General features: G+C 43.3%; 1 protein-coding gene and 1 long non-coding RNA gene across 15 annotated transcripts in view; one reads left to right on the top strand and one right to left on the bottom strand.

Moving 5' to 3' along the window:
- Positions 1 to 6,042, bottom strand: part of LOC138920964 (uncharacterized) — a 78,891-nt gene extending 72,849 nt beyond the window's left edge. Inside the window, exon 1 of the long non-coding RNA XR_011433088.1 lies at positions 5,820 to 6,042. This is a non-coding gene — a long non-coding RNA (uncharacterized lncRNA). The remainder of the gene's footprint in view (positions 1 to 5,819) is intronic.
- RBPMS (RNA binding protein, mRNA processing factor) overlaps positions 4,537 to 23,372 on the top strand; it is a 172,248-nt gene continuing 153,412 nt past the window's right edge. For 10 of the 14 annotated variants that reach the window (XM_070252732.1, XM_070252740.1, XM_070252726.1 and 7 more), the window contains exon 1: positions 5,200 to 5,834. In XM_070252732.1, the coding sequence (XP_070108833.1) occupies positions 5,769 to 5,834 (66 nt within the window). In that variant the 5' untranslated portion in view covers positions 5,200 to 5,768. Of the gene's footprint in view, positions 4,729 to 5,156; positions 5,835 to 7,858; positions 8,038 to 23,372 lie in introns of those variants that run through there. The other 4 variants (XM_070252731.1, XM_014736587.3, XM_070252733.1 and 1 more) reach the window with 4 other exon arrangements.

Genomic DNA, 23,372 nt, shown 5'->3' with positions numbered 1-23,372 from the left:
CTTAGGAAGGATCCACTTCCAAGCTTACATGGTTGTTGGTGGGATTCAGTTCTTTCTAGGTTGTGGGACTGAAAGCCCCACTTCCTTGCTGCTCTTGGATGGGGGCCTCCACCTTTCCTTGCCACATGGGCCTCTCCACAGGGCAGCTCACATCATAGCAGCTGGCTTCCATCAAGGGCAGCAAGTGAGAGAGCAAGAGAGGGTGTAAAATGGGAGCCCGGGTTGCTCTGTAATCTAATCTCAGAAGTGATATCCATCACTTTTGCCATGCTCTATTCATGAAAAGCAAGTCACTAGGTCCAGCCCACACTCAAGGGGAGGGGATTATCCAAGGGCTTGAACACTAGGAGGTAGGGATCCTGGGGGCCATGGTAGAGGCTGCATACCACAGGGTCTTCTAGCCACATCCTTGCCTTGAACTTTCTCCTAAGGCCATATTTTCCTGATAGCATCCTGGATTTGACCTTTGCCCCTAAGCCATTTCATATTCTGAGAGTTTGTCCTCTGGAGAAGCTAGGAATGAGAAATAGTTTTATTTCATATCCAACGAGTCCTGGCTTCTTTATGTTTCTTCTAAACTCTGATTGAAAACAGAAGAGTTCTTTTTTTTTTCTTAGCTCATCTCACTTGTCTGGTACTATATCATAAGCATCTAAAAGAAACCATTCAGGGGCTGGTCTGGTGGCATAGTGGTTAAGCTCACGTGCTCCACTTCGGTGGCCTGGAGCTCATGGGTTTGGATCCCGGGCACGGACAGACCTAGCACCATCATCAAGCCATGCTGTGGAGACATTCCACTAAAATAGAGGAAGATTGGCAGAGATGTTAGCTCAGCAACAATCTTCCTCAAGCAAAAAGGAAGATTGGCACAGATGTTAGCTCAGTGACAATCTTCCTCACAAAAAAAATAAAGTAAAATAAAATTTTAAAAAAAGAAACCACTCAACCCTTTCAACATTCTATCCAAAAATCGCCTTAGCCAGATGCACATGTTCATTAGGTATCTTTTCTGTCTTTCATGGAATAGCAAGCCAGTTTAGCTAATTGTTCTTCCGCTACATAAATGAAGTCCCCTTTTCTCCAGCCTGCAATAACAATACTCTGATTGTCCTTTAATGCTCTTACTCACAGACTCCTCAGAGTTCTTCCAGTTTCCGTCTTCTACTTGATCCCAAAGCCACTGCCACGTGTTTTCGATTTCTGTGACAGCAGGACCCGACTTCTCGGTAAGCAGTTATGTTTCGGTTATCTATTGCTATATAACATACCACCCTAAAACCTAGTGGCTTAAAACAGCAGCATTCACCTTTTGGCTAACAATTTTGCCATTTGGGCACCACTCAGTGAAGACAGCTCATCTCTCTTCCATGTGGTATCAGCTGAGGCAGCTCACCTAGAGCTGGGGTATTCACTTCCAAGGTACGTCACTTCCAAGGTACGTCACTCACAAGGCTGGCCACTGGTACTGGCTGTCGGCTGAGAGCTCAGCAAGGGCTGTAAGCCGGGGACTTAATTCTCCTCACATGGCTATGTGGGCTTCCAGAAATGATTGGAGGGAAGTGATTGAACTCAGAATTATTTAGGGGGTTAAAATCTGGAGGCTATTGCACAACAGCATGAATATACGCCACACTACTGCATTGTACACTTAAAAGTGGTTAAGATGGTAAGTACTACATTGTTTGTTTTTTAGGCATAAAAATAAATAAACAAAATCAGGCAAAGATGATGATAGCCTGGAGGTGGGTGGGGGTGGGGTGAGGGAGCAAGAAGTGTTAAGGATGACGAAAACCAATATAACACAGCCACCGGCCTGAAGAACTTTTTCAGTCCAGCAGAGGATGCAGAAGAGTCAACAGACCATCACAACACTGGTGGTAGATACTGCAGCTTTCTGCCGCAGTGCTAACATGAGTACAGAGCCCAAGCCATGCCCATTGCCTCAGAATAGACCTTTACTGTCTGCACATCCCAGAGACAAACATGTAACACATAATTATAGTTTTGGATTTCTTAAGTTAAGCCTCAAAATTAACAGAGCCAGAGAAACAGAGATGAGCAATGAAAACTACAGGTGCAGACAATATTTCCCTTTCCACCTAGGATGTCACCTGATAGGCCAGGAGAAATGTGGCAAAGTGGTAGGCAGGGGGGGAGCAGATTTTTTGGTCCTTAGCCCTTTTTTTTCTAGGATAGAAAATCCCTTTGTAGTCTTATATCTCCTAGCATGCCTGGAAACTATTGTCACGGAGGAGCTCTGACTTTTGAAACTTTCTTTCTTTGAAGCAGTAAACTGGTCATAAAGATCATTATATCCTGAATGAAGGGACATTCCCCTCACCCCCAACACAGTCAAACTCTTTCCGCTCACTCACAAAATTTTATAAATAAAGTCTATTTACAGATTTTCACTGAGTTTTGTTGGCAACATGACTTTATTGTTCTTCCAAATAAGGCTAAACCATTTTTCATGGAAAGGACAAAATAGGACTTCTTCTTTTCCTGGTGTATTTCCCCAGCCCCATACACTTTTCTGAAAACGCCCTGAATTTCATGCTCACCACAGACTACATGTTCTAGATCTCTCTGCTTTATTACCAGCTGCTTGATGTTGTCCCATCTGTGCAAGCTCTCTATCTAGGGTTTCCCCCCTGCAAAACAACCACTAAAGACCACCACCGTAAATCTGCCTGGTGCCCCTGTGGTGGCTCTTCATCCCAAGATGCCTCTACTAATTCAGTCCCTCCTGCAGGGTCTTGGGAGGAGCTGATAATGTCATTCAAGCCCAGGAATCAATAACTGATAAGACTCAATGTGTTCATTCATTCAAACATAATTACCGAGTGCCTGCTGTGTATTAGGCACTGTCCGGATGTTGGGAAACACAATGAACACACCAGACAAGGATCCTCTCATGGAACTTATTCTCATTTTTCATTCCAGAGGTATTTGACTTTTAACAAGGACACAGTGCCAGCTTGGCTTAAAGACAAAGGAATCGTGTTCTATGTTTGGGATTAAGGCACACTTCTGCGGGTAGAGGTGGGGGAGGTTCTCTCAGTACCCTGGAATCACACATCTTCCACCTACTCATGAGGGGAGTCTGACTGGAACCATCAATGACTAGATCAATTGTCATCTTTCTTGGGCTTTTGCCAAGCTCCAGGAGGACAATGCCTTTCTGTGGAGTGTATTCAGGAACTGGCAAGAATGGCCAAGGAGGGCCAAGTGCTGGTGTCACTGGTCAGCACAGGGGCCCAAGACCACCACTCAGCCATTGCCTAAGAAGACATCGCCCCCTCCTGGTTCCTCACATAACTGATGGAGGACCTGAAGTGGAAAGGGTTGTCCAAGTTTCCAGATTAATTGCAGTCCTTGCCTCTTCTGAGCTCCAGTTGCAATTTCAGTAGACTCTTGGTTTATTCTCATCCAGGATACACCTTATTTTTTTTCCCCATACAGAGAAATGACATCATGGCAGCAATTAAATCTTTATCAAAATCTTCAGACCTCCCCCATAAGAAAAACCCAACATGTAAATCCACGTATCACTAACTGTTTTTCTCTTCACAATGCTCTTAAAGCAAATATTCTCTTTGCTTTCCAAAATTTGAGCCAGGATCTGCGACTATGTTGCCCCGGAGTTGTTTTGGGTATCTCGTCTCCACAACACCACTTGAAACTCCTTAAAAGCAGGGGCCTTATCTTCAATTCCCACCCCCACCCCATTCCCAGCAGCACTTAAACCAGTATAGGGTAAAGAATGTCTAGTGGGGGGAAAAGAGACTAACAGTGAAGCAGGCAAGTAAATAATTAGAAATTGTGGCTGGTGCTGTGTGGGAAAGGAACGGCATGCTGTGAGAGAGAATTCCTGGGAGTCAGAAGTGAGGGAGAACCTACTGATATATGGAGCCTTAAATTTATGTGTTCATAGCAGTCACGTTGAAAAGCTGAAATGATACAGTATTGGGAAAGCTCCCTGTGGCTCAGGAAAAATGCAAACTTTCTTAACAAAAATGTTAGCCTCCATGTATTGTAAACTTAAACTGGGCAAGAATGGGCGCTAGGTGCTATAGTGCTATCAACTTATAATAATCCTCTAATAGCAAACTCCTGGAGATAAATATAACTACTCCCATTCCACAGCCGAGGACACGGAAACCGTGCAGTCCTTCAGAGGTTGGTGCATCAAAGAGCGTTGTACGCTGACCTCCCAGAGGTCACCTGAGACCCCTTTCTTCTCTAAGCTGCTTTGACCCTCTCAAGATCGTCTGTATTGGCCTCCAGTTGGACTTGCAGTGAGAAATATTCCCTTAGCCAACAGGTATTTATTGAGTGCCTACTATATACCAGGTAGCGTTTTTAAAAAGCCGTGGGATTAAAAGATAAAAACAGGGCACGGTCTTGTCTTCCAGGAAGGATCTCCCAGAAGAGTGAGGAAGACAGCCAGGTAAACAAATAATTCCAGAACAGTGTGATAAGGGCAGAGAGAAGAGTCTGAACAGGGGCCACGGGAAGCCCAGCGGAGAGAGCGCCACAGCCGGCGGTGGGGAGGCTGCAGAGGTCTCGGAGGACCCGGCGTTCGAGAGGGCTTTGATGCTGTGCCCTGAAAAAGCCGGCCCGGAGCGGGCTGCCCCTCGATGTCACTCGAGTTCTGGCCATCCTGTCATTTAAAGTTGCCGACTAGGAAGGGAAGAAATGGGTCGAAAGCGGTACTGAAGAGGAGAGGTAGGCTTAGGGACAGGGGTGCAAATCCCTCGTGAAAAGGAAGCCAACCAAAGTAGCGCATCACCCCTCCCGGGGGTCGCGCTGGCGGGGCCTGGCTCCCCGAAGCCCCTCTCCAGGCTCGTGCGCACCGCCACGCGAGTTGGCCAACTCGGGCCCCGCTGGTCCGCCAGGGCCCCCAGGGGCCGAGCGAGCCGGTGGAGCCGACCTCCTTCCCTCCCCCCCTGGGCCCCAGCCCTCCGACCTACCGCCGAGTCGGGGCTGGGGTCGGCCGCTTCCGCCCGCGGCCCGCCGCCCCTCCCCGGCGCGCGCCATCCGGCCCGGGGCGGCCGCCCTCGGCGCAGCCCCTCCTCCCGCGGGGGGCTTCGCCGGCCCGCGTCCAGTCCCTCCGGGCGCAAGCCTGCAGCCCACGTCCAGGGAGGGCGGAGGGAGGAGGAGGAGGCGAGGGAGGGGAGAAGGGAGGGAGGAAGGCGAGAGAAAGGGAGCTGCTTGGATCCCGTACTTCCCAGAGCCTGCCAGGAGCGCGCACTCAGCGGCTCTCCGGTCCCAGCGTCCCAGCCGCGGCCCGCGCCCCGCACCTCCTCTTCTTCCTCTTCCTCTCGGGGCACCCCTCGCCCCCTCCCTCCAGCAGCTCCTACGCTAGGGCAGCGGCCGCCCCCGGCCCCTACTCGGCCACATCCCCAACTCTCCGGGCTCCGTCCTGGGACGCGCGCCCTCGCCCCATCCTTCCTTGCTTCCTTCCTTCCCTCGCGCCCGCCCTCCCGCTCCAGGTCTCCCTCCCGGGTCCCGATTGTCTCCGTCCCCGTCTCCGTCCGCCGCGCCCGCCTCGCCCTGCCCCGTCTCTCTCCCTCGCACTTCCTGAGTCGCCCGCCGCCGCCGTCTCGCCGCGGGAGCCCGCGCCCCAGCCGCCGCTGCCCCGGCTCCAGCCCCCGTAGCCCGCGGCGCCCGCCCGAGGGACCCGGCGCCCGGGGAGGGAACAGCGGGCGAGCGCGCCTCGCCCAGCCCCGCGCCCCAGCCCTGCCCGGCGAGGAAGGACCGGGAAGATGAACAACGGCGGCAAAGCCGAGAAGGAGAACACCCCGAACGAGGCCAACCTTCAGGAGGAAGAGGTACGGAGTGGCTTGGTGCGGTGGTGGGGACGGAAGCCGCCGGCTTTCTCCAAAGTGCGGGGCCGGCGGGGCGCGGGGCTGCGCGCCGGGGAGGGGGCGCCGCAGTCGAGGGGCTGGGATCGTCCTTGCCCCGAGACACAGCCCCGGACTGTGGCCCCGGGAGGGTGTATCTTCGGATGAGGCTGTTTTTGTGGGTCCACGCGCGTCTGCGTGCCTAAAATTGCGTAACTTGCAGGACTTTTCGGAGAGTTTTGTAAGTAGAACGCGCAGCTTTGTTTGTCCGGGATTTTAAAAGCGGAATCGAGAGCTGACTCCTGGATGACCTCAGATGATTGGGACCTGGAGGGTCAGGATTTAGTTCTGCGTCTGAGGCTGGGAGTCGTGGGGTGCGTTTGTGTGTGTGGTTTAAGGAAGAAACTAGAGGAAAGTTCTCGTTAAAAGACACCTTCTGTTTCCTGCCCCCTCCCTTTCAGCGTTAAAAGTTCTTGGTGAAATCTCTTTCCAGCCGAGGCATTTTGGATTAATAGATAACTAATCAGCCGCATTCTTCCCTGATGAGTCAAAGACCCCGAACCTGGGTGATTAAGTTTTGCAGATTTAGGGGCGTAGCGGTTATAGGGAACAGAATAAAAGAGTTTAAAACTAAAAATTCTCCAAATGAGCATCGAGACTGTTTTAATAGGACTTTGACTTCTGAGCGTAAATTTTATGTGGTGCGTCCGTAATTGCGATTAAAATGTTGCGGCTGCGGAGCGTTCCTTCGGTGGAAACAAAATTCAGCAAATGTAGGAGGGAACTCCCGAACAAACGTTTCAGGATTTCGTAGTTAGGATATTTTGTGGTATCCTATTAAATGGCTCTGTTCCTGCAGGTACCTTATCTGGAGTCCAAGAAGCACTATTTTTTTGCCTACTTTTTAAGATCCCACACAACTGAGTTCTTAAACATTCTAAAAGAAACTTTTAGAGTGTGTGGATGCTAGAAAGTATCATCCAGATGTGACCTATAAAGGTATTGTATCCTAATATATAGGTATTGCATCCTAATATATAGGGTCAACAGACGATCAACTGACTCTAAAGCTGTTAGGATGTTGGAATTATTATTGAGACATTGTGTGCAAACTAAAATTCCTATAGTGAAACCAAACGTTGCAGAAGATTTAATTAATACCTCTAACCTCTCAACACATTGTCCACTTGTAAAATGGGAACTATTTAAATGGGGAAGATAGAGGAGCGAGCCAAGACCATGCAAAACAATGCAAAATAAATAAGATTTTTCTCTTAACACAGTTGTGTGGTAGTGCAACCTAGGTGAATTGCAGTAAACAGAAGATTGCCTTTTCACCTGAGGAAATTGCCCATTTTATTGTAAACTATTATTTTGAAAAGTGTTGTTTACATGCTAGTTGTTCTTTAACTACGAGTGAAGGAATACCACTGACGTTTTTTCTTTTTCAAAGCGATGGACGTTTGAATTGCAAGTTCCACTTTTTTCTTGAACCTTACTAGCTGCTTTGCTATTTATTTTCCCTACCACTGAAATAAAACTTAAAAAAGGATGACAAGTTTGCTTTTTTAAGGAGTTGTTCTATTTAACTAATTCACCTAACATACAAAGATAATTGCTTCAGAAACCTTTCTGTGTCACTTCGAGCGACAGTCTGTTTATTTCTAAGGGCAAGAATATGTTGCTTGAAACCATCATTCTCTGTTCACCCAATTGAGAAAACTTGTAAGTGGAAAAGGTTAATCAGGCAAACCAAAGGCTTTTTCTTTTTTGCTTTTAGTAGGTAGTAAAAGAGGTTTGAATAGCCCAAAACCATAACTTAATTAACTTCATAAAAGTGAGTAGAGAAAAGTCTTGTTTTCCTGCTTGACCCATCTCAGCCTAGCTGCCACCAGGTTGGAAGTGTTGTCTGCCCTGTTCCTGGGCACCTTGACTTAAAGTGTGAGGTTGTGTACAAGGCGATCCCAGGACAGTCACTGCCTCTGACCTGCCCTGTTGCACTGATAGTGTCCCTTTTCAGTTGGGAATGGCATGTGGCTCTAGGAAGTGTCAGTAATTTTAGCGAGACACTTGTTATTTTAGAAATAAGAGGACAGGAAGATTTCAGAACCCGAGTTCTACAAGAGGTGGTGTGTACAAAACAGACCATAAAGAGAGAGGGTTTATGACGTTAAAAATTCAGGAAAAGAAGGTAAGTTGGCCTGAACAATCCAGGTAGTTTTGTCCTAATTCCCTGTTTGGGGTTTAGGTTTTGTTTTTGCAAAACCCCTAACCTCTTTTTTCTAACCCTGAAAGCCACAAGTAAAATAAATATGGTATTTGGTGAGTCCCATTAATGTGCTCAGCAGTATACAAAACCACCACACTGGACCTTTTCCCTGCCCACCCAGCGAACAGCAATTTTTCCTCAAACACATTTAAAAGCCTTGGCTGAGGAATCCGGTAAACAGAACACACACGTATAAAACGTATATACACATAATGACAAGAGAGGAAAAATGTGTTCTGTTGTAGTTTCTGGTGGAGTTGACGAGGAAGAGTGAGTCCAATCATCGTTAAGGGAAAATAGTTTATTTCGTAGATCATCAGGGTAATTTAGGCTTTTTCTACCCCTTTACAAAATCCAAGAGTTGTTTCTTTTTCTTCAGTGAGTTCCTTTTATCTTCCAGTACATTTTAGCCCTGTTTGAGAGTTTCTGAAGCTTAACTCTGAAACAGTGATGCTGAAACACTTATTTGGTTCCAGTTGTATAGAATGAACAGTCTAGGAGAATTTTTGCTGCTTTTTAGGGGTAGAATATTTTGAGAAGTAGGACAGGACAGAGACTTCTGCTTTGGGTAGTGTCTAAAACTTTGAGGAAAAATAATTTTAAGATTTGGCTAGCCAACTGTAAGAGAGATAATACATCTGGCTTTCTGGCTTCTAGTGTGCTATACATATGTATTCCTTTGCAAGTTGTCCTATAAGAAGAAGCAGTTGTCAAAATCTTATTGGGATCTGAGATTTATAAGTCTTATATATATGTATGTATAGGGCATTAGATCATTTCTTACATCATTTTACAATTAATAAAATAATTAGTAGTAATAAAATAATTCCTAGAATTTGCCTCTAATTTTGAATTAGACCATGTTCTCTTAAAACACCTTTGGCATTTTGCACTGGATCAGACTTTATTAAAATTAACTAATATATAAATAATAGACTTATAATTATTCGTCTTAGTTAAGGTTTATGTGGTGACACTTTTTCTGTCTTCTAGTAGATAGAAATTATTTTTGGTCACTGAATTTTCAAAATAGAAATTTCCTTTTTGGAAATCGGAATATGTAATTTGGTCTTATTTTTACTTTTATCCATTTCACTGGGTGCTTCTCAGGCTGATTGCAAATCAGTTCTAAAAGGCATGCATTTTATTAAGTTGAAGCAGTGGTGTTAAACAGTAATTTTTCCCTAAATTGCTTTGAGTGAATTTTCTTGTACTTAAAATAAAGCTAAAAAAGCAAAAAACTTGGCATTGTTGGAATATCGGTCGAAAAGATGTTTGGCAGATGTTGGACAGAAATCACATAAAGACAGTTCTTCAAAAGTTAATACAAATCTTTACTGACATTCCTTCTTTTAAAATATTTAGTAATTTTGCCCAAATATTGGGGTCATGAAGAAAATTGTTTCTTATAATTGGCACAGAGAAAGGGTACCATTGTCAGTTGATGTGGCAACCTCAGGTTTTTGTTGAGCATTAATCTACATTATGACTTGGGGAAAGTACAGAAAATTTTATACAGTTTAACCAAGTTTGGAGCCTCTGTTATTTCAAATCAAATCTAATGCAATAAATTTGTATTTCAAAGTCAGAGAATAGGATTTGGTGACAGTGTTTTGGATGAAAGTATGGTGACTTCATAGTAAAATGATGCTGCAAGACCATTGCCAGTATGGCATGTGCTTTTGAGTTATTTTTTCAGTAGTGTTTTAAAAATTTCCCTGATACACCCTTATGCTCACATGCAGTCTTGTTTATTTGGCATTTGTTGGGATAGTTTGAATGTGGTTAGAGCTTCTTCTTGGATATGCTTTCATATAGTTTTTGTAGGTTCATATTTTTGCTTTGAGGACAGATGCGTTCAGTGTTGGTGGGGCAATAAAGTGGGAACTCTTGTGCGTTATGACAGTAATAATAAATTAGTGCAACTTTTGGGAGGACTTTGGCACTGGGTATCAAAATGTGTTCAAGCCCTTTGATTCAGTACTTTTATTTTTAGAAATTTACCCTAAGGAAATAATAAGCATGCACAAAGATTTATTTATTATGGGAATTAGAGTTATTTACGATAGTGAAAATTCACAAAGACTGTATGTCTGACATAGGGAAATTGCTAGCTAAATCATTGTATATATTTTGGAAGAGAATATTATGTAGCCATTAAAAGCCACATTTTTAAAGAATGTATATACGTGTATATATATATAAATTTTTTTTTGGAAGCTTAAAATAACAGAAATTTATTCTTTCGTGGTTCTGGAAGCCAGAAATCTGGAATCAAGGTGTTGGCATTGCCTCGCTGCCTCTGAAGGCCGTGGGGGAGAATCTGACTTTGTCTCTTCCAGCTTCTGAATGCATTTTAATTGAGGAGGTAATTCTCGTGTTATAACACTAGTGAAAAGAGCTGATTTAAAAGTTTTATACTATGCAATGCCAATTCTTCAAAATGAATAAATAACCAAATATTAATAAAAACTATCAGATGGATTACAGGCAATTTTTACTTACTTTCTGGTGAGTTTTTTGGGTTTTCTAAATTTTCTGAAATGCACATGTGAACGAAAACAATTACATGTCCTTTTGCTTTGACTATTTCATTAAATTGCCTCGCGATATCTGGGTGTCACAAAACCATCAGGTTGATCACATTTCGTTTTGGTCACGGGCCTTGCTGCAGGAATCGGGCCTCTTCCGTTCTCCTGTCTGCCCTTTATCGTGTTTATCTCACTCATTCCTTTATCCTGCCTCCTTTTAGTGATCTTGAGCGCTCACCTTGTTCTAATGTGCTTTCTCAAGCCATCCTTACACCATACTGCTGGGTCCTCTGATGCTCTGAATCCTTCAGCACTACTCTGTTCTCCACACAATCAAGTCCAAACTTGACATTCGGGATTGCCCGAATGTACCTCAATACCCTGCAAACCATTTGCTTCAACTGCCGCTTCCTCTTCATCTGGCTTGAGCTGCTTTCAAGGCATGATTCAGGTTTCAGCCTCCGTTTCTCTGGATCCTACCACCGGAATGTACCATGCCAAGGAGATGATTCTCCCCAGAATTCCAGTAGAAATTGCTTTCTGTTATCTCCACTTAACTACTGGATCATTACCTTCTCTCACTATTTTTTTTTTTTAAAAAAAGAATAATATCACCTTATCACAGTATTCCTGGTGCTTAGCACCCACTCAGACAGTACCCCAGCTCTAGGTAAGTACCACACACACAGTTACACACGTATATACCTGTAATTCTTAATGAATAACTTATAAACATAGGAAATATACTTATTGGTGAGGTTAGTGAAGATGATTTTGTATAGGTAAGCTGTTAAAAAGCCACCACTTCTTTAGTATTGAGGTCCCTTGCCCACTGGGAATTTAGATGAGGCATGGATGGGAAATGATCTCCTTGCACTGGTCATTAGTAGCTTCCATTTGGGTACACAGGCTATTGTGCCTGGTCCATGTGACAGCCACTGCCAGGGTGAGCCCGCTCCTTCCGAGATGCAGTTGGGTTTTCACCGTTAGAATTTGGTCTTTGCTGTGGGGTTTAATTTGACCTTTTGGACAAGGGCTTCGGGAAGCCTTGCTTGGGTGGAAGAGCATGGCGCTCCCTGTGTTCCCAAACAAGCCTGCTCTGTGTGACAGCCACTTTGGAATGTTTGTGCTCAGTTTCGTTTGGCACCTTAGTGTCTGCCCGGGGGTAGGGGAAAGGGAATGCGAATGTTCCTCTTGAACAGTGCTTGCTTTGGTCAAAGAAAAAACTTAGGAAGGAATGAGGGGAATGAACCTTAATAATAGCTGTAGCAAAAGTGGCCCCATGGCTCAGTGGAGTTGAGGCCCACTGGGACCAGGTATTTAAATCGATGCTGTGTTGATATGAGGATGTTGTCTGCTGGTGTGGATCAGCTCCTTTGATGTATGGGGGTAACTTGAGTAGGTCTCCTCGAACTCACATCCCCATCTTTAAAGTATACTACAGGAGAATATTTTAAACAAGTTCAGTGCACTGTGTGTGAGGTGGGACAGGAGAGAGAGTGCTTGACCTCATACTCAGGAAGCATACTTGCTAGAGCTTATCAGAATAAAGTTGCCCAGTTTGTCGTTTTTTGCTGATAGCAAAAAAAAGAAAATACTGAAACACTTGATTCTATGAAATTTTCAGAAATCTTTTTATCCATTCACTCAAGAAATAATAATTGCTAACTTTGAGTATTTAGTACATGCCAAGTACTGGCCAAGCACTTTATTTGTGTTGCATGATTTCATTCTCGGAAGAAGCTGATAGAGGTATGATGAGGATGAGCCTGGGGAGGTGACTGGAGGATGGAGAGGTGGAGTGACTGGGGCCTGCATGTGCAGATTGTGGGGGTGCCAAGATCTCGGAGAGGTAATTCCTACTCCTGTTTCTCCCAGTTTAGTGGTGATGGCCTTGTATAAACAAACAGGTGTAATAAAGCACTGTGTCAAAGTGAGGTAGTTGTTTAAGCTGGGAACACAGTCAGCATTGCGAGAAGGAGCGAAGGTGATGGAGCGGTGTCAAAGAAAGCTTTAAAAAGGAGGTGACATTTGAGCTAAGTCTCAATTAAGATGGGGAAAAGATGGTCCAGTCAAAGGGTTTGGCTCTATATGAAGATACAGAGGTTTAAAAGGACCCTTTTGGGGAGAGCAAGCAAGACATGGCAGGAGAGGAAGGGAAGGAAGGATGAACCCGAGGACAGAGGCATTGGTGGGGGCCGCCATGGAGGAGCTTGCCTTCCGTGTCAGGGAATCAGACTCTCGTTTGATGGGAGCTGGGCTGCTGTGCAGCAGGGAGCTGGCATTCTGGGATGTTCCAGTGGGCAAGGGGGGTGCAGCAGCAGGTTTTGGGAGAGTTGTTGAGAGAGATTATGAGGCTAGTAGTGCAAGAGTTCTGGTTTCAAAGTAAGGCAGTGGCTGGCGGTGGCAACTGAGGCAGAGACGCCGGAGGTGTTCAGGAGGCTTAGTAACTGTTAGCTGTGTGGAAGAGAAGACTAGGAGTTTCGTCTCTGAAGCCTCTTCGGTTTCTCCTTTGGGTAACTAGCTAGAGGATGGTTGTATTTGAAGACGTAGGAAATAGAGAGTCTGAAAGAGAAAGAAAAGAAGGCAACTGGGAGGTCACGATGTTGGGTTTGAAATGCAGAGGAGAGATCTGATCTTGAAAAGTGATTTTCAGAACAAGTCAAGAACATATAGCTGGTAATTGAAAAGGTGGGTAATGTGCATGAGCGTGCCCAGAAAATCAAAGAGGCGTGGGACCCTGGTTCCTAGGAAACCTTGTGAGGGTTGGCAAACAAAAGAGGTAAAGTTTACTTAAAATTTGAAGCTGTGTATAAAAATGTTGGGTTGGGGGAGAACTGAAAATTCTCAGGAAAAATTGAAGCGAATTTTTCAAAGCACTCTTTAATTTAGGAACGTATTGCATATAATCTGCCTAGTTATAACATAATAGTGTTCCGTATACTTATCCATTTGAAAGCCTGAGTGGGGGAGCTTAGAAAAATCTGGGTATATATAATGTTTCTCATACACTTTTTTTGCTTTCATCAACAGTCTCTGGAAATTGTTCTTCTCTAAAATTTACAGTTAATTCCAAGGCCTTCACTTTAAGAAAAAATTCCCCCAAGTTACTTTGTTCTTTTTCAACCTTATTGGGGGGAAAAAAGATTAGAGTGAGCCTTTGGCCAGAGCCCAGAGTCATCTATTCGGAGGGTCATATTTTCAGTGTATTCATTTAGTGCTTTCCTAAAAGTTGGCTGCCTTTTCTGCACACAGCTAGGTGTCAGCTGGTGAAGACAGAAAAAAGTAGTCCAGGAATTTACGAAAACAACAACTTGTGTTTGTATTTCTCGTAGGTTTAACCTTGCTGCAACCATTGTGATGCATATTATGTAGACTACTGGAGGAAAAAGGGAAATGGCAGTCATAAATGCTAGTCACACTGGGAAGATAGTTCCAAATTACAGGCTGTAATACAGTATTGTTACACAAATTTCAAATGCAAAGGGAATGCCGAAGCAGCCCAGCTCAATCCATCCTGTTAGCTCCCAGGATTTTGCAAAGGTAGGAGAAATCTGGGAGTTTCAGCATTGAGGTGCATCTCACCAGCCTATGAAAATAAGTCAGAGGCCAGTTTCCACTTTTAATTAATCTTTATTTCTCATGAGTTGATTTTTTTCATGATGCTGCTCTGCTCTTCCTGAATTCTTATGTCATCAGGTAGATATGCTGGCAGGTGGCCAACATTATCCTAAAAGAAATCCTCAAGATTAAAAAAATGTTTTGCTTTGAATCCCCAGAATCCTGTTTTGTGAAAATTTCTCTTATGCCCACCTATAAGATGGAGAGTTGATGCCCCATGGGAGAAGGTACAGCACAGAAAGTGCTATCTTATTACCAAAGTACCAGAATTGCCTTTGTGCTCTGAGGGGAAGTGCTGCGAAAGTGTAATTACTTTACTCAGCATGTGTGATTTACAGGACTTAAAATGTGTGAGTTTCCAAAGAGGCATCTGTTTTTAAATACAGTATCCCTCTAAGCCAGCAGGATGTGTTTTGGGGTGGGGGAGGGAGACACACACACACACACACACACACACACACACACACACACGTGTGCACACGCATGCACGCACTTCCACTTTGTGCCTGCCCAGAGATGCTGGGGGTGGGGGACTGAAGATGTTGGTCATTGCTTCTCTGTGGGACGTTGCTTATCAGTAGAAGGAACATGAGGAAGTGCTGCAAGTCTGGTCAGCTGCTACTAGGCCAAATCACTGTGTTCTCCGTCTGCCTTGTCCCCTCTCCACTCTTCCAAGGCCAATTCCTTCTTTTCCAGGACCTCCCAACATTTTCCAGTAATGAGCAAAAGAATTGTTAGAGCGAACACTGAGGCCATGGTTGTTGCAAAAATTTCCTTGTCAATCTTACTTTTCTTAATATATGTAAGAAAATTAGAGAATCGAAGATCACGTGCATATCCACATATGCAAAATTTGGATCGAAATACGCATCAGACTTGTAAAAGCATTTATGGATTTTGTGCACGTTAATTAAATTAATTCACTAAGCATTTACTGAGTGGTGTCAACTCTGTTTTAAACGTTGCACGTGAACGAACCAAATGAAGTGTTATCCTCCCAGGTTTAGGGATAAGAAAACTGAGGCTCTGGAGATTAAGTAATTTGTCTGAAGTTTACAGCTGGTGAGTAGGAGCTTAAAATTTTTCCAGTGGTGCACGAGGTTCCTGTGATCTGGGCCCTGCTGGTCTCTGACCTCATCTCCCAGGAATCACAGCCTCATTCGTTATGCTTTAGCTGCTTGGGCCTTATTTAGATATCTCCAACTTGCCAAACTTGTTCCTGCCTCAGGGCCTTTGTGTGTGCTATTCTGTCTGCCTGGAATATTGCACTCAGATATTTACATAGCAACCTCATCCTTGTCATTTATTCAGATCTCAGTTCGGATGTTACCCAGAGAGACCTTTGACCTCCAAGTTTAAAGGAGCCCTACATTCCCAAATACTGTCACATCTCTCTTATTTTGTTTTCTGGGTAGTACTTCTTACCCACGGCCATTACCTTAATTGTCTTGCCCTCCTGGAATGTGGCTCCCTGGCAGCAGGGACCTGTCTTGTTTAAGGCTGTAGCCCGCAGTGCCTAGAACAGTGCCTGAAACTGCCCAGTAAATTTGTTTTTTGTGAATTGACTGGAGTACAAACCAACCTGTCAAACTCTGAGGCCTGTACAATGTACCACATCGTCATAGACCTTTTCCAGCAGTTTTTAGATTAAATTTTAATTATTGCTGCCTTCAAGATGATCATTTCTGGAACCCCATCCCCACTTAATTTTAATTACATCAGAAAGTACAATTATCACATGCTTTTAAGCCAGAAATTTTGGATGGTAAGTGATAGATCCCTTGTCGAGGTTTGCAGCAGTTTTCACACGTGAAGGAATGCTGCTCTCTGGTTAGAATGAAACCTAGCACATAATTCCGCAGAACCACGAGTGAAATGTGGGCTGGCATGGAGTGATAAGTAAAGCTAGGGCAAGATGAATTTGGTTCCTGTTTTGCAGACGTGTTGGATTGCCAAGGGTTAATGTTAATAACCCAGGTGGAATTGATGTGGAGATAGACTTAGCACCCTCAGTCCTTTCACTTAGTCTAACCTCAAGCTCAATATGTTTTTGTCCCTTTGCCTACAAAGTACAGAAGCATGTAGCTTGGGATAATGCAGGCTTTAGCTGGACGAATCCAGCCTGTAAGCACCTGTATGGGCAGCCATGAGGGAGCCTCTGATCTGGGCTCTGGGAACGCTATTGGAGGCACCCCACGGCCACCATTTATTGCCATTTGTCTGCCTCACAGACTCAGAAGCTGTCCTGATTCATTGTAAAAGCAGAAAGATGACATTTCAGGGTGAAAGAAGTATAAGTCATCGTTAGTTTGGTCATCAGACTGCCTGTTAATTGAGCACACCAGTGCACTCATGAAAATGCAGGCCATTGGATTATCCTCATTTGTGGCATTTATGTCATCATACTTGACCTTGAGCAAACTTTTTAAACTTTACCATCATCCATTGTCTCATGGTCTCAGAACCAGTGGTATGTAAATCCTTACATTAGTTCTTGACCAAATCATTGGGACTCTTCATTTTTTGTCTTTATCCCTTCTTTTCTTTTCTGAGGACCTAGGACTAGTCATTTAAACTGCTTGTCTTTGACAAGTCACTTAAGCCTCTGTTTCCTTACTTCAAATGTAGGGATTGGACAGACAATGCCTGCTGTGCATTAAAGAACCGTAACTCCACTCCCATTTTCCCACTTCATCCCACATTTCATTTCCCCACTGTGATACAGGAGGCTATGGTGGCACGCCCACCAAGAGACATCTGGAGTGGAGGGGTAGGCTGTTTAGGGGGGATGGCTTTAAGCCTGAAATTCTGTTTTGTTTTTGTTTTTTTACTTAGAAAATCGGTGCCTCTCCTTGAGAAATGGGTGGGAGTTTCTGGGTGTGAGCTAACGGCAGGAAATGACCCTCTCTAAACAAAAGGACTCTTTACGGCCCATCCTGAGTCTTTGTGTTCTGAGGAGGGGTTATGCAGAAAACCAGAGCTAGGAAATTAATCTCTGCTTTAGCCATTCTAATGGGGGAGGGGAGAAAGGAGAAGATTCCTTCCCTGCTCGCCCTCCCAAGTGTCCAAGTGCCAGTCTGAGTGCCAGAGAGGTTTAAGAGGAGGGTCAGTGATGGTGCTTCGGGAGAGTGTGGCTTTATACCCCCAAGAGGCAGGAAGGAACTGGGTTGGGCAGAATTCTACACAGTGTGACATTCATCTTTAACCTGGACTTTAAGCGACTTTAAGCTTTTGCTTGAAAAACCCATCACCAGCAAAATGCAGAAATACAGAATGGGGAAAAGGGGAAAAAGGCATTTTGTATGATCTGTTTCTCCATAAGTAAAAGTTGGACTGCTGTAATTTGCTAATACATATCCTATAAATAAATCGAAGGTTTGAGTTACTGCGTTAACTGCTGTCTTCATTTTTCTAAATCTTAAACCGACGACCCGACAATAGCTAGTCACTTCTGCTTCTTGACTAACAGGGGATTTGTAATCATTGCTGTGTTAGATAGCGGGCCCATATGAAGAAATGTCGGGCCTTGCGCCTGCTCTGGAATGCTCCCTCTCTTCATTTTAAAGTGACCATTCATTATATCGGTATTTGTGCAGCAGGATCCTGAATTTGTATTGGTAGGAATGTGGTTGTGTCTTATCAAAATTATTTTGCCTTACGAATTCTTGCTGACTTGCAGCAATGAACTTCTCTTCCAGGCACACCATTTTTTTCTTTTCAGGAATATAAATCTTCCTACTAATAATTAGAAACACACACTTTGTTGAAAATGGTTTTGTGGTTTACTTTGTTTTCAGAGCACTTGAAAACGACAAACATCTTTTCAAACAAAAAACGTGATTTGATATACTACTGTTTTTAGGCTCTACATTGTAACTGTTTTTAGAAAGGCCTGCTGATGTCTTGGGTGAGTACTGTGTGTTAGGGAACCACCTCACGCACCGATACTTAATAAAATTGCAGAGATGAGACAAGCTGATACTTAGATCCCAGGATGAAAGGGTTTTGTTCGTATATTAAATGTGTTGGAAGACTTTGTATCTTAAATATGAATAGAGAGGTGTAGTATTGTTTAAAAGAATGTGATCGTTGTAAATTCCAAGATTTACAGGGAAAAATTATTCTCATTGAAAATTTCAATGTCTGATGTGTTGGTAGGTTTTCTCATTTTTTTTAATACGTAATCTTTTGAGAAAGGTTACTTACTGTTGTGGTGCTATTAATTTGCAGATATGGAAATAGATACTGACTTTGATTCATTTGGAGTCTCATATACAGTATATACATTTGGCATTTGTTCTTCATTTTTAGAGTATCAGCTCTTTCCCAATTATTAGCTATGTAATATCACTTCTATTTCTTTTTTTTTTTTTTTTTAAGATTTTTTTAATTTTTTCCTTTTTCTCCCCAAAGCCCCCCGGTACATAGTTGTGTATTCTTCGTTGTGGGTTCTTCTAGTTGTGGCGTATGGGACGCTGCCTCAGCGTGGTCTGATGAGCGGTGCCATGTCCGCGCCCAGGATTCGAACCAACGAAACACTGGGCCGCCTGCAGCGGAGCGCGCGAACTTAACCACTCGGCCACGGGGCCAGCCCCTCACTTCTATTTCTAAAAGAAAAAATAAAAACACCACTGATAATCCGTTCTCTACATTTAAGCTGCTTATAACTATGCGATATATAGCACTAAAATTCTTTGCATGGAGAACTGTTTCTTCATCAGCCTTGCAGACATTCCCAACTGGCGTATTTTATTTAGGTTCGTTTATGGTTTAAGATGGATTCAGGAATGGAGTGTGTCTGATTTTATTGGGTCGAGGAGCAGCTTTTTCTGTAGCTCTTCACGTTCATGCAACTACTGGTAAACCTTGAATCAAAGTGGAAGTGTCCTGATCAGGAATGTTTGCCCCTTCTCTCCATGTTCTTGGATGATCAAAGAGAAGTGTCTTGCCCTTTGCAAGACCAGCATCTGTTGCCATTTGGTCATAGTGCACCCAGCCTGCTGACTCTGTGTCTTAAAAACAAAAACAAAAGTCATTGGGGAGGGAGCAATGACTCAAAAATGCTTATGGGGCTTTGCAATATTGTGAGTCTCTGATTTTGGCAAATATTCATTTGAAACATTTTTGGCATTAATTGTCCCTTCCGCTCCCTTTCATAAAACCTCACAGGCATTTAATTAACATGAAAATTGTTCTTATTTCTCTTGTTATAAATCATGGGTCATAGTTACACAGGGAAATTTTATTGGTGTGAGCTCATACAACCGAAGTCAAAGTGTTGTTTTTCCTTATTCACTAGTGAAGTCAGCCCAGGCAAAGCTGGGGTGCTTCTCAATGCAGGAGATCCGGGCATAGGAATCCAGCAGTTTGACCCGATCCTCCCACTCATTCCAGTGCTGTCTGAGATCTCTCCATGAAACTAATAAGCATTTTATTTTCCAAATTGAAATTGCAGTCATATTCCTTGGAAAGCCTGCCATAAATACCTCACCTCCTTCCCCACTCCTAATGGGTTAATTGGCAGTCAGGCGAATTAGGAAATTTCTCATATAGGGATGGGACAAAGAGTAAGCATATTGTTCATTGTAAAGTCCGGAGGTGGTTTTCCCTTTATCAAAAGCTCTAGGATATTAATGCAATTTTTTGTTGTTGCGTTGGACATGTGTAGTGCCCACTCTTACGACAGCAGGCCACAGCAACGCTTCAGTGGACAACAGATTGTCTCCTGGGATATTTTTGCATATTTTAAATCCTGTTATGCGCTTAATTCTGTCAGTCGTTTCTCCCAGCATTTCTCAAAGGAAAGGGTAGTAATGTATTGCTTATATTTTAGAGATTAAAATAATAATAACTCCACTGGATTTTTAATTTATTTGAATTTTAGGATTGAGACTACCAAGATTCATAAACATTTGTTCACCTAATTGGATTACTTTGTTCCCATTTCTTTTCACTATTTTTTTTTCCAAAATGAAATCTTTTGTTTCTTAGTGGCAAATAAATTCACCTGTTATCCCCTCTTCCCCTCTGAACATAGAGGTAAGCAAAGAAGAAATAAGCAATTCTACAGTTCTTTTGTCCACAACCAGTGTTAACACTTCAGTATGTATCTTTTTTGTATCCTTTTCTCTGTGTACACACACATGTACACACACTCCCCTCTATTTTAACAAAAATGAGATCATAATATAATAGTGTTTACATTTAATTTTTTTCCAGTGGACACTATGTTATAAACATCTTTGCATGCTATTATGAACATCTTTGCATGCCAGTGGATACCTTCTGCAGCCCATTTTTAATTCTTCATACTATGCCATAGTGAGGATGAGCTTTCATATATTTAACCCATTCCTTTTTATTGAGCGTGGAGGTTGTTTCCAGCTTTGTGATATGAACTGTGCTGTACATCCTCCCAGCTAAATCTTTGTGTATACCCTTCATGATTTCCTTAGCTTAAACTCTTAGAAGTGGAATTTCTGGGTCAAAGGGCATACATTCTTCTTAAGATATGATGTTTATTGCCAAATCTTCTCCAGAAACACTGTACTAACTTATACTCCCACCAAGAGAATCAGCAGGCCCATTTTCTTGCATTCCTTGCCACTGCAGTTTTAAAATGTTTCAAAGGTTGCTTGTTCACTGTGGAGCTTTTCACATGTGTGTTCTGTCTGTGATTCATAATTAATATCCCCGTCTGATCTGCACAATGCCTGGATGCTACGTATTGACTTATTTTTAACCCCCTTCCAAGGCATCTCCCAATTGTTTCAGGCATTGCTACAGGCACTAAAATGCTTAGCAGATAATTTCTGGAGATGTCATTCTTGAGTTCATTGAACACAATGAAAGTGTTGATTTTGTGATTTTCTGCATTAGGTCCTTGATATATATTGCTGGCTATAAACTTAACTAGTGATGAAGCCAATATTGTGGGTGTTCTGTGTGCATGTACAGAATTTCATTGAGTCAGTTCCGGCATTTGTCAGGTGAATCAATAACTCTGCCAATTAAACTGTATTGTGGGATGCGTCCCAATTTCAGAGATGTTACATTGTGGAAACGTGTGTCAGAACCGGTGGATATGTCCTCACGTCTCTGCTTTTCTAGCTACATGGTTGGCTTGCTCTTGAGGTGAGGATAGTGACACTCTTAGACACGATGGTCAGTTTGACATAAGTTTTGGTGAACACCAGCCCCGTACATACCTGGAAGGAATTTTTGTAGATTCAGTTAAAACAATAATGCCTTTTATTAGGTGTGGACCATGCACTGCATCTACTAGTGAAAATGTTCCTTTCCTCCCTTCTGTATTGAGGAGGAAAGCCTGGAGCTCTAATGTAGAAGCTGCCAAGTGTTTCTCAGTGTGAGTGACAGACCCTCAGGGCATTCTCATCCTCCTCAGAGGGGCTGTTTTCTCTGTGGATGCCCACAACATACCAAGAGCCAAATACAGTCCGAGGCGTGGAGCTCAGGTCTCCCGATGTGGGCAGGGCAGTCGCCATTTACCCCAGCCCACAAGGCCTCCTTAATTGTTAGCAGAACATTCCTGCAGAGCACACACCCTCCACAAAGCCTACACACATGTTCTTAGAGTGTGACACTGGGAAATGAGCAGATGTAATGGAAACCTCAGTCTTGACTCATCCTGACTGTTACATATGAATGGAATTTGCATCTCATTTAGCGTTTAATACTTTTTCAGGGTAAATTGCCATTGAGGTCATGAAATACTGAATTTATATGCACGTGGCATCTTTCTAAAAGGAACTGAAATCTCTTTTGCAAATAGAAATATACCTTCTTTTCCTTGAGTCCTTGATTCCGGTTGACAGATGGGGAAGGAGTTGATGAAGAGAATGTTGATTAGTGATGAAGAGGTACAACTCCCCTGGGGTATAGTCATTGGTCCTTGTTGAAGACAGGCTGTGAGCCCAGTGTTGTCTTGGCCATTCAGGGGGGCAAGTAGAAGTGCTTACAGAAAAGCAGTTTTCCTGCCTACTTGGAAAGACCCAGAACACAGAAACACAATGGGTAACGCAGAAAACAATGGGGAAATAATGAGTTCTTATATAAATTAACAACATTGTGTAATATAAACAGGGCTTAGAAATTTGAAGAGAGAGATCAATGTGGGTGAGAATAAAACAGGCTTTGTGGAAGAAAGAGATGGCCCTTGATGAACCGGTGAGATTTAAATAGGTAGAGAGAAGTGGGCACTGGAGTGTGGGAGAGTTTCACCATCATACAGGTTTGGAAGTAGGAATGAATGTGACATGTATATATGGTGGGGAGAAGACTCATCTGGCTGTGAATTTTTAATGAATGAATGAGTAAATTAATGATAAAGATTTGAGGATATTTTAAAGAATTATTTGCCAGTCGTCGCTGTTTCCTCAACCAGGCCTGTTCCGTAGATGAGATGTACACCTGCAGAACCCAATGCCAACATGCTAAGCCTCCTCTTTTTTTTTTTTTTTTTAAACTAGGCTTGCAAGACCATGCAAGCTATTCAGATTAGCATCGTGGAAAAGTAACGCATTTTCTTCTTTGACTGTTCCCCCTTCACTTTCTCGATGAAGCCATTTACTCCATGACTGCACTTGTTTCCCTGTCTTCATTCTGCCTGTTTAGAAGAGCACAGCTCTTATCAGTCATGGTAGCTCTTAGCTTTAGAAATTGAATGTAGAATTCCTAGGTGATATAGTCATTCCAAAGATATTAAACTCCTACTGTATTAGACCCTGGTGATACAATGGGCAGCAAACAGACGTTGTCCTTGACCTTGCTGGAACTTACAGTGAAGCGGGGAAGTGTATAGTAAATCAAAGCACAAGTAAATATGAATTACAGACTGTGATAAGTACTATGAAGGAAAAGCATAGTTGATGTGAGAATTGTGGTTGATGGGTAACAAGAGGACCTTGTTCACTTTGTTCCAGGCACTGTTTACATCACTGCGTGTAGGTTAACTCTTAGTCTTCATTGGGCTATCAGATGGGTACTAACTATCGTTATTCAGAATGTACAGGTGCAGAACTGAGGCTCAGACAGTTGAATAACGTGCTCTAGGTTACCACTAATAAATAGCAAAGTCCGGATTTG

This window comes from Equus caballus, chromosome 27, assembly GCF_041296265.1.
Source record: "Equus caballus isolate H_3958 breed thoroughbred chromosome 27, TB-T2T, whole genome shotgun sequence".
Taxonomy (NCBI): domain Eukaryota; kingdom Metazoa; phylum Chordata; class Mammalia; order Perissodactyla; family Equidae; genus Equus; species Equus caballus.
Note: the sequence above shows the minus strand (reverse complement) of the source record. Positions and strands in the feature narration are given on the sequence as shown.